Source organism: Galeopterus variegatus, unplaced genomic scaffold, assembly GCF_000696425.1.
Source record: "Galeopterus variegatus unplaced genomic scaffold, G_variegatus-3.0.2 Scaffold1080, whole genome shotgun sequence".
Taxonomy (NCBI): Eukaryota; Metazoa; Chordata; class Mammalia; order Dermoptera; family Cynocephalidae; genus Galeopterus; species Galeopterus variegatus.
The window spans coordinates 1-10565 of record NW_007727191.1 but is presented as its reverse complement, the minus strand read 5'-3'; the positions used below and the strand labels follow the sequence as shown (position 1 = coordinate 10565).

The following is a 10565-nucleotide window of genomic DNA, read 5'->3' as shown; positions in this document are numbered from 1 at the left end:
TTTTTTTTTTTTATAACTAATACTGACGAGGACGCAGAGCAACTGGAACTCTCGGATATTGCTGATGCAAATGCAAGATGGTAGAGCCACTCTGCAAGACAGCTTGGCAGTTTCTTATAAAGTTAAACATACACTTACCATATGATCCGCCAATCCCATCCTAGGTATTTACCCAAAAGAAATGAAAATTTATGTTCAAATATTTACCAAGAGAAATGAAAATATGAAAATTATGTGCATGGATGTTCACAGCAGCTCCAGTAACCTGAAACTGGAAACAACCTAAATATCCTTCAGCTGGGGAATGGATAAGTAAAACCATGGCACATCCATACAACAGAATACTTCTTGGCAATAAAAAAGGAGTGAACTATTGATACATACAACATGGGTGAAATCTCAAATGTGTTGTGCAAACTAAAAAATGAAACATACTGTATGTTTTCCTTTATATAGCACTCTGGAAAGGGCGAAATTGAAGGAGAACAAATCAATAATTGCCAGGGGCTTAGGTTGGGGCAGGGTTTGACCACAAAAGGGCAGCAGAAAGGAGAGGTATTTTTTGTTTTTTGAGGGGTTGAGACTTTTCTATATCTTGGTTGTGGTTGTGATTATATAACCATATACATTTGTCAAAACTCAGAACTGTACAGGAAAAAATAAATTTTACTCTCTGTAGATTTTAAAAATTAATTTAAAAAATAAAAGAGGAGAGACAGAAAAGAGGCCTCTGCTTACTTAGGCCTCAGAGTTCTCTAGATGACAGACACCATTTATTTAACAAAAGTAAGATGCTGTAAAAATGCCCCAAATATAAAGCAGTAAACAAAATAAATATCCCTGGCCTTGGTTAGTTTAGTCTACTTGGGTGGACAGTATCTGAAGAGTGGGAAAATAGGGAAAGGATGGCTGATGTCTTAACACAACAAAACAGAACCCCCCAAACCCAAACCCTTCTGCCCCCTTCAACCTGCAGACCTATCTATATGAAACCATCCACAGCCGCACCCCATAAAGCAGCTGTCCATCTGCACTGTCTCCACATCCTCTTGTCCTACTCACTCCTCGAACCACCACAATCTAGATTCTACTCCCTAACACTGTGGAAACCGTCCTCATTTGGGCCACCAAAATCAAATGGTCACTTCTCAGTCCTCATCCTACTTGACAACTGAATAGCTTTTGGTTCTGCTGATCGCTCATCCTGTTCCCTTGATTCTCCTAGTTTTCTCTGACTGCTCCTTGACCAGTGTTATTGTTCCACAAGTCTCGGAGCCTCTATTATTCTCACGCAACACCCTTTCTCCTGGAAATCTCATTCACACTGTTTCAACTGGCATCTAATTGTTGGTGAGTCTCAAAGGTCTATCTTCCACTCAGAGCTCTTCTCAAGGCTCTGGACTTATAAATCCAACCACCTATTCAAATCTCACTTGGATGGCTCAAAGTCACTCACCTCAACTCATTATTTCCAAAACTAAACTCATGAATTCCCCTACCAAATGTGTCCCAGAGCAGTTTTTCAGTGCCAGGGCTGCCATGCAGTTTACATGCCAGAAACACAGGAGTCACCTCTGACCTCCCCTCCTTCTCTGCCATCTAAATCCAAACCATCATTAATACCTATTGATTTTATTTCCTGTAGTGACTTCCTATAATTTAGTGTTGTCTCAGCATTCATTTTGAATATAGTTATCTTTCTTAAACCAGAAACAGGACTTAGTCACCCTTGTTAAGTTAGTTCCCAGTGCCCCACCTCCTCCCAATCCCCCCGTGTGGTCAATCCAGATATCTACCTTATATGACCACCTCCTAGTGACCCCCTCCCTATGGGATGGCTAGGTACAACCTACTCACTAACTTGCCTCACTGACCCCCAACCCACCATGGTCTGTGCAGATGCTGCAGTGACCGCCTCTCAGTCACAGCACAACTCCATGGAACTCATGCCTGCTTGCTCTTAACCAACTAATTAGAACTCCCACTGGACACCAATAAACACTTTGGCCCACAGGTCTCTCTCTTTCTATCTCGGTCTCCCTACCCACTGGTTGAGAATGTGTGTCCTGAAGAGCTTCTCCCTTCCCACTGGACTTGAGAGGTGAGCTGCCCTATCTCTCTGGGATCTGTAAGTAATAAACTGCTTCTGTTATTTCGCGTGTTTTGTTGAGTTGTCTCCTCTGCCTCTCACTTCACCAACACTCCTGAACCTAGCTTCTTTCCCAGTCAGGGCTCTCCTACAGAGTGGCTATCTTGGTAGGAATAAACTGGACACAGGTCAGACAAGAGCCACAGCGGTGTCTGCCAGTATAAACAAAGTTTCCTGTGACAGGGACACTTAGTCACAAATCAGACCCTTAGGCATTTAGTTGTCCACCAGAATAAAGAAGTATCCTGTGAGAGGCACATTATAAACACCCACAACCACCTCCTCTGGAACTCCTGCAGGGTAAGGCTAGAGGTTATAGCCACTCTCCAGAGAGAGAGCTCAAGACCAAATTAGAAAAAAAAAATTTGTCACTTCTCTCCATCCCCACAGCTTCCACCTTAGTCCAACATCTATCCAGTGCCTTTAAGAACCATTACCTATTCTCACCGCATCACATGGATTCCCTTTAACCTAGTCCCCGACGCTTGTCAGTTTGATCTTCTCAAAATGCAAACTTGATCCCATCACTCCTTGCTTTAAAAAATATCAAAGGTTTCCCATTGCTGCTGGACAAAGCCCAGATTCTCACAAGGGTCTGTCAATCCCTGCATGGTCTGGCCCCCGCCAGCATTTCTGCCTCATCTTCTCATTCACTTCCTTTGCTTCAGCCACAGGGCTTTCTTGCATGTCCTCATAGGCACCATGTGCCCTGTCACCACAGCGCCTTTGCACAGATTCGACTCTGGATTGCTCTCATCTCCCCTGACCCCAACTTTACCTAGGATGCCCTACATCCATCAGATCTTAGCTCAAGTATCAATTCATCAGAGAAGTCTTTCTTCACCCTCAAATCTAGGCCAGACCCCCTGGTTATTTTATTTCTTTCATCTGGAGCATTTATTTCCATTTAAAATTATAGTGTCGTTTTGATTGTGTCAATCACCAATGACTATAAGCTTGATGAGATCAAGGACTTTGTATTTTGCTCAATACTGAAACTCTAGTGTCTGACACAGTAGCTGCCTCACAGTGGGTACTCAATATTTGCTAAAGATTGGACTTGGCAGTTCCACTAATTGAGGGATGATGTATAATGTCATCCATGTCAGCACTATTTGTAATAGTGATGTGTTGGAAGCAATCTAACCACCCCTTGACAGGGGACTCAGTTAGCTATATCATGATACATCCATATAATGGAATACTAGGTAGACATTTAAGGCATATCAATATTTTTTAAAACTTCATATGCAATGATACAGAAAGATCTTCCAGATGTCCTTGTGAACAAAGCAAGGTATGGCAAAGTGTGCATAGTGTTTCCATTTGTGTCAAAGAAGATGACAAATAATACACGTTTGGATTATTGCTGGATAAAAACACTCACTAATTGTTCCCATAAGAAACTAACAGTAGCTAGTAGTTTGGAGGGTGGGTGGGAGTTGGGTAAATGGGTGTCAGAGGTGGAAACGAAATGCTACTGGCTACCATTTTATACTTTTAGATTTGGGATGTGAGTGCGTTATCTGTTTGTACAGTCATGTGGTGCTTAAAGACGAGGATACATGCTGAGAAATTCATCATTAGGTGATTTCGTTGTGCGAACATCATAGAAGGCACTTACACAAACCTGGATGGTACAGCCCACTACACTCCTAGGCTCTATGGCACAGCCTATTGCTCTTAGGCTACAAACCTGTCCAGCAGGTCACTGTACTGGATACTGCAGGCAATTGTAACATGGTGGTAAGTATTTGTGCATCTAAACATATCAAAACATAGAAAAGGTACAGTAAAAATATGGTATTATAATCTTAAGGGAACACCATTGTATGTATGGTCCATTGCTGACCAAAATGTCATTATGCAGCATGTGACCATAATTCAATAAACATACATTATTTAAAAGTGCTCCCTGCACAGAACCTGTTAAATGCTGGTGAATGAATAAAAGCACACGTGATGGCTCCCCCCTCATCCGGTCCCATCTCCAGCACCTGTCCCCATCACTATTGCTGCCACCACTCTGCCACGGGATGTTTGGGGACTCCCCTGGGGAGTAGCAGCAAGCTTTTTAAAACTGTAAAGATACGTTTTTTGTTTTTTTTTTTAAAAGATGACCGGTAAGGGGATCGTTGTGAGCTAACCAACCATCCCTATATAGGATCCAAACCTGTGGCCTTGGTGTTATCAGCACCACACTCTCCTGAGTGAGCCACAGGCCGGCCCCTTAAAAATATGTAGTTTTTAAAGTAATACTTTAAAATGATCAATTTTCAGTAATAAACCCTCCATCACTCTTTACAGTTTACAAAATGCTTTCAAATGTATGCCCTAATTAGGTCCTTCCAAAATCTTAGACAGTTTATATATAATTAGCCCCATTTTATAGATAAGAAAACTGATGTGAGAAATTAAGGTACCTGCCCAAGTTTGTTTTTCTGGAAATGGCAGAGCCAATCTAGATTTTCCAATTGAAAACATGTTTATATTCCTTCTTAGGCAGCTTAGAGAAGGACAATTCCCCCACCATCCTTCCCAGCTCCAAATAAGGAAAAAAGAAAGTGCCGGCCGCAAGACCTTCACAGATTTTACTTCAATCCCATGACGTTTTATGACAGACTGATCAGTACAGGTCAGTCCGGGTCTTGGTCCTAGGGGACAGTACTGGCAGAGAGGGAAAAATGTCCAACTTTTGTTTTGACTGTTACACTCACCCAGCAGAAGAGAAAAGGGGAAGTAAAAATGTCCTTGGCTGAGGTGGAGATAATCCTGCCAGTAAATCTGGTGAATGCCCCAACATGACAAAGGACATTCGCCTAAGTCTCATTAATACCATGATACTGAACCAGAGGGGGCTGAACACTTAGGAACACTGCTGACTTCTTAGCAGCTTTTGAAAGCAAGATCATGTTTCTTTTTTACTAAGGTGTGGGTGAGATATCTGAAGATGGAGAAGCACTGGAGAGGAACCAGAGAATGGGAGGATTTTGCTCCTGAGGACCGAGCTGAATGTCATCCTGATGTGCATCACAAAGGTTTCCCTACATAAGATTTTCCTCCTGTTCCATCTCAACCTCCAGATCGACTCTAGAGTCCCAGATTCATGCGATTCTCCCAGAGAGAGAAAGTGAGAACTATCAGCAAAGAGAATGTACTGTGCCCTCCATAACTAGAGTCTGGAGCCACTGTCCAAGGTGAATGAAAGCTTAGCAAGCAACAGCGTCAACACTGGAAAGCACAAGAGAGCACTAACGTGCCTGCAGAATTGTAACCTAAGACACAGCACATACTACAAGAGAGGCATTTGTGCAAAGTCTGGGGCCATGCATAACTGCTTTCAGAACATGCAAAGTACTAGTGTGTTCTGATTGACAAAAATCTCCTAACACCTATTCCTACTGGACTAAAAAAATGACCTGAACAACTCTTCTGATCCCTCCTAAGGTTAAGGAAAAATATAGACTGCTTTAGACATCATGTGATAACATGATATATTTATCCTGCGTAGGACAGATAATTTGATGCTTACCTTCCCACAGAAATAGACATACAAGTTTTAGCTTTGTTTTGAAGAAGGGAGCAAGTAATTTTCAATAATTCTTCATCTAACTCTGAGATTGCCAATTCACAACTGCTTTAATCACTCCAGGGTACATAAAAGTATCTCAAGGAGCATCACAGAATTCTTAAAAGTAAATGTAATTTTAGTTTCAAATTAAATTTTAAAGTAATGAGCTCATTTCATTTAACTCTGATGTGGTCTCTTTCAAAGTGGGCATGAAATAAAGATGGTAGGAGCAAAGTCTGGAGAAGTGCAGGGTCCTCAGATGGATCTCCTAAATTCGGCTACGCAGCAGCTCAGCAATCTGGAACAAGCCTTTTCCTCCCCTCAACTCTTGACTCTTCCTCCAAGCATGCAGCACTCCCACACTGTGTTATCTAAGAGGCTAGGATGATTAAAGGGAGAGGGAAAAGGAATTCTCCCCAAGATCAACATCTGATCAACAGAAATAGATCTGCCTTCACACTGAACAATTCTCCACGGTCCTATTTTTCTATTTTTTCAAATGATGGAAAATCTAATTCCACGGAAATGTTAATAGCTTCATTATGTGACCATAGGGCTAACAAGTTCTGTAGCTAAAGAGTTTTGAGGCTAAGCTACTCAAGTATTTTTGGAATAATATCTGATCTCTTGACATAAATCAGTTGTTATCAAGGGTCTAGTCCTATAAGCAAAGCTCCCACCAAAAAAAAAAAAAAAAAGAAGAACCAAAGGGCCAAGCCTAAAAAGAGTCCATTTGGAATATACCAGGTGTGACTCAGGTGTGGGATACACAGGCTTAGACTTGGTGGGTCCAATTCAATATGGCATGAGCAAAAATAAAGACTAAAAAGGGAGAAAAACAGGTGCTTAGAACCATGTTGGGAGCAAAATATAGGACACGCATTCAGAAAATTCTGGTGAACCATGGAGGAGAGGTTAGAAGAGCCTAGATCGCTGTCAATAGGGTGGAGCTAGGGAACCTCTTGAGACTGTGAAAGAAGAATAAATAATTTCCCTTAGCTGGGCATATCTGCCCATAGCACAAACAGCTTCTATGCAAGAACAAGAAGAAGGCCTCCAGGGCCCAGGGAGCCCTAGGCAGAAAATAAGGAGGTTTGGGAGAATAAGGCAGCTACCCCAGGCCAACCCACCAGACAAGAGAAAGACACTTCCCTCAAACCCTTCACACGTGGGAGGGAAGAAGGGAGCTGTCTAACGTGCAAATTGGTTCATTATCCCATAAAAAGGTCCTTATTCCATGTGATTCCCACATCAGAACTCTCTCCAGCAGTCTGACACTGCCCTAAAAATATCTCAATGGGAGACTGGGAGTGAGGGGTCACCGCCTTACAGGCTTGGACTGACATGGCCCCACCCACTACCACCCCAGCTCAGTTGTGGCAATGCCATTGCTTTGGAAAAGTGACAATCCTCAGAATTCCCCACAACTCTACCACTTGGCCTAGATTGGAAGATCCTTTTATATTGTCATACCCCAAACGATCTTGACCCTTACATCCTACAACCACCTTGGCTATCCTATAGGTCTTAACAACTGTCCTTAAGAATCCCAGAAAGTGTTAGCTATGATAGTTATTTTATTTCATTTCCTTGAGGACTTTTTCTTTCCTCTAAGACAACTCCTTAGAGCCCTGGGCTGTCCATAACAATAACAATAACAATAGTCACAATGGCTTCCATGTACTGAATGATAACTCTTTCAAGCACTATGCTAAGGATTCATACATTTACATTTTTTATATATTTAAGTCACATTGCATCAGCCCTGTGAGATAGATGCTACTATTGCTCCCATTTTTTAGATGAGGAAACTGAGGCACAGCATGCCAACCTTCATCCCATCCTATTCCCATACTTTGCAAAGAACCCCTTATCCAATGGTAAAGCCTCAGGAATCCAAAGTTTATGAGCAGTGCTTTCTAACAACTGGCGGGACAGGGAGTATAATACTCTTTGGTCTGGGCTTTTGGAAGAGTATTCCTGACTCCTTTGGCCACAAAATTCGTACAAGGTGTAGTCTTCTATCATTTTTCTATGGCACAGGGTCCAGCCAATTCTTACCCTATTGTCTTCCTGGATCTCCCAGTCACTGGAGAAAGTCACCAGCTGCTGCCCTTGGGAACAGTTCGAAAACTGGAAAAGGCTGGAAAACATCCTTCTGTTCTCTTGAGTGTCTGGAAATATGGCATCTTGGAAATTGACTCCATGAGGCAAGAGGTTATAATTTTCATCCATCCTAATGGGGAAGGAAAAAAAAAAGCAGAGATGTAGACTGGACAGCCATGGGTGTACCAGCTTCCAGCAACTGTGCTGGTCTCACCAACTTCACAACGTCTCGCATGTCTCTCACAGAGGAGTTCCTACGGTCACTCCTTAACATTGTTTCTCTGCCTCACACTACCTGAGTCTATCCTTAAGGTCTTCAAAAAGATAAGTTTGAGGAAAGTGTGTGTACACAAGCCTGTTTGTCTATTAGTGTATCTTCCAAGTCCCCCACGGGGTCTTCCTTCTCATAGACAGACTGCTCCTTGTCGCCTGGTGAAAGGTAGGCAGTTGTAATGACCTGAGTTCCAGTCCTACTGCTGCCACTTATGTACGACATGAAACAAATTTCTTAACTTCTCTAAACCTCAGTATTGTAATTTGTAAAAAGGATTATGGTAGTACCTACTTTCTTGGTGGTGTCATAAGGATTGAATTAGAAAATGTTCATAAGTAAAGCACTTGGCACATGTGAGTGCAGTATAAATATTAGCGAGCATTTTTATAGAGCCTAGTGTAAATCACTTGTGAAAGATAAAGGAGTCACGAAAAGGAGAAATGGAAGTTACACTCCAGCCCGAAGAGGGCACGCAAGGCTCGCCAGCGTGTCTCCACTGCCACTTTCCCTCAGTGACACTGACCAGAGTCTGTTCTTGTCTCAGTGGCTCCCAGAATAACAAAGGAGGAGTGATTTATATGCAATAGTTAATACACTTCAGGGCAAGACAGCCCTGTGAAAAGAAAATCTGCCAGACTACTGTTTGACTTCGTATTTCTGCCCTAACTTTTTGTAACTATGTTAGAGCAAAAGATGAAACAGCTGGCTGACTACCACAGAATCACTGGACAAAACTGTACTCATGATAAAAATAAAAAACAACAATAATAATGTCTGCTCAAGTACTTGGGCTCTTTTCTCTTTAGAAAACAAAGTTTTGTTATGGAATAGTTTTATAGCTGGTTCTCAGTATTTTTCCTAAATAAAAACATGATGAATCCGAGTTAAGTTTCTCTGTATCAAGAAGTGCACTCTCAGTCCTTGCTGACTTTATTTAGAAACTACACTTCTCTGGCAATAAAAAACAAAACAAAAATGCTAATTTAACTTCGTCTAGCTAGGCCACTCAAGCCAACACAAAGCAGAACATGTATTCTAAACTTAGAAATTCTGGCTTCAATGTGGAAAACATGTGTTGCCATGAGCTTACGAATGCCCCTCTGTGGGACTCACTGTTTTCTTTCTCCGAGTGAAGTGAGCTAAAAGTGAATCTGCAGACCCAGTGAGAGTCATTGCAAATGTCCTCAGTGCTATTTCACGGACTGGGAAGACTGGAACTATTACCCATCATGATAACTTTGGGTTAATTCACTCGCTATCTTCATACATAGCTTAGATTCCATTTTGCTCTTTCTCAGTTGTCTGCATGACTCCCCTAATCCAGTGGGAGACGACCAATGAATTCAGGCCACCTGATGTCCTCGATTTCAAATTTCAGTAGAATTCAGTAGTCAATAATAATTGACTGAACACTTATGCAGATGAAATCCATCTTGACCACGGACCAACTATCATGGAACTTAACAAGACTCCAGTGGTCAAAAATCAGAGGACCTCCTGCCACTATAAATCACCTCCTGATTTGCCACTACACTCTTCAAAACAGTGTGACCCAGGGTCTTACCCCCAGCAAGTCCCCCCATAAACCTCTGCTATTTTGAACAACCTGGCAGCTGATAGGAGAGTGAAAGGAGGACAGCCGCGATGCGTTCCATACCATTCCATCTTGGCATTTACGTGGGTGGAGAGAGGAGTGGGTGTTTAAGCGTCCACTCTGCACCAGGTGCTTTGCATGAGTTACTGTGTTGCACTCTCAACCAGCCTTGCTTCTCACTTGATGCAGGTGAGGATACTGGAAAGCTAAGTAACCTGCTGAAATCACACTTAGGAAGGGCAGAGCCAGAATTCCAACGACAGACTGATCAGAGATGATTTTTCTCACTATCCCAAGCTGCTCGCACTGAAGCCAGTTTCTTTTTTTAAAGTCAAACAGATTGTTGGAAAGCATTTTGAGCTTTTGCCTGAAACACTCCTCTGTGTACACGGCACAGAAATCATCCCTGTTTGTTAAACAGCTTTAAGCCAGGGGTAGCCAGGGATAGACCCTGGGGTCTTTCCAGAGTCGTGGGACGGAGCAGGGGAGAATAAAGAGTAAGGGGAGGAAGGAGCCTAAGGCATGTTCCCATTTGGCACGGACGGGATGCCCTGGGGAGCTCCTGCCCCGACTCCAGGCTACCTGGAGGGAGTCGCGCCAGGAGGCGGCGGAGGCGCCGGGCTCACCTGAGGAAGAAGAAATAGGAGTAGTCCTGGACCACGGTGTGGGAGTGGCACGAGAAGTAGCCCAGGCCGGTGAGGTTGAGCCTGGAGCCGGCGGGCACCTCCAGCATGCTGCCCCACGCCTGGTCGCACAGCATCTCGACCTCGGCCGAGTAGAGGAGGCCGCCCTGGCCGGCCTCGTACTGCCAGGGCAGGTAGTTGTAGAGGCCGGGCGCCTCCGGGTGCAGCGCCAGCACCCGGGCGTACAC

The 10565-nt window shown here is 43.3% G+C and overlaps 1 protein-coding gene across 1 annotated transcript in view; it reads right to left on the bottom strand.

Moving 5' to 3' along the window:
* The window catches only part of LOC103592067 (coiled-coil domain-containing protein 3-like), a gene marked incomplete at its 5' end in the record, with an annotated part of 104075 nt that extends 93513 nt beyond the window's left edge, over positions 1–10562 (bottom strand). Inside the window, 2 exons of the mRNA XM_008574656.1 lie at positions 7782–7956; positions 10321–10562. Of these exons, the coding sequence (XP_008572878.1) occupies positions 7782–7956; positions 10321–10562 (417 nt within the window). The remainder of the gene's footprint in view (positions 1–7781; positions 7957–10320) is intronic.
* Between the last annotated feature and the right edge of the window lie 3 nt (positions 10563–10565).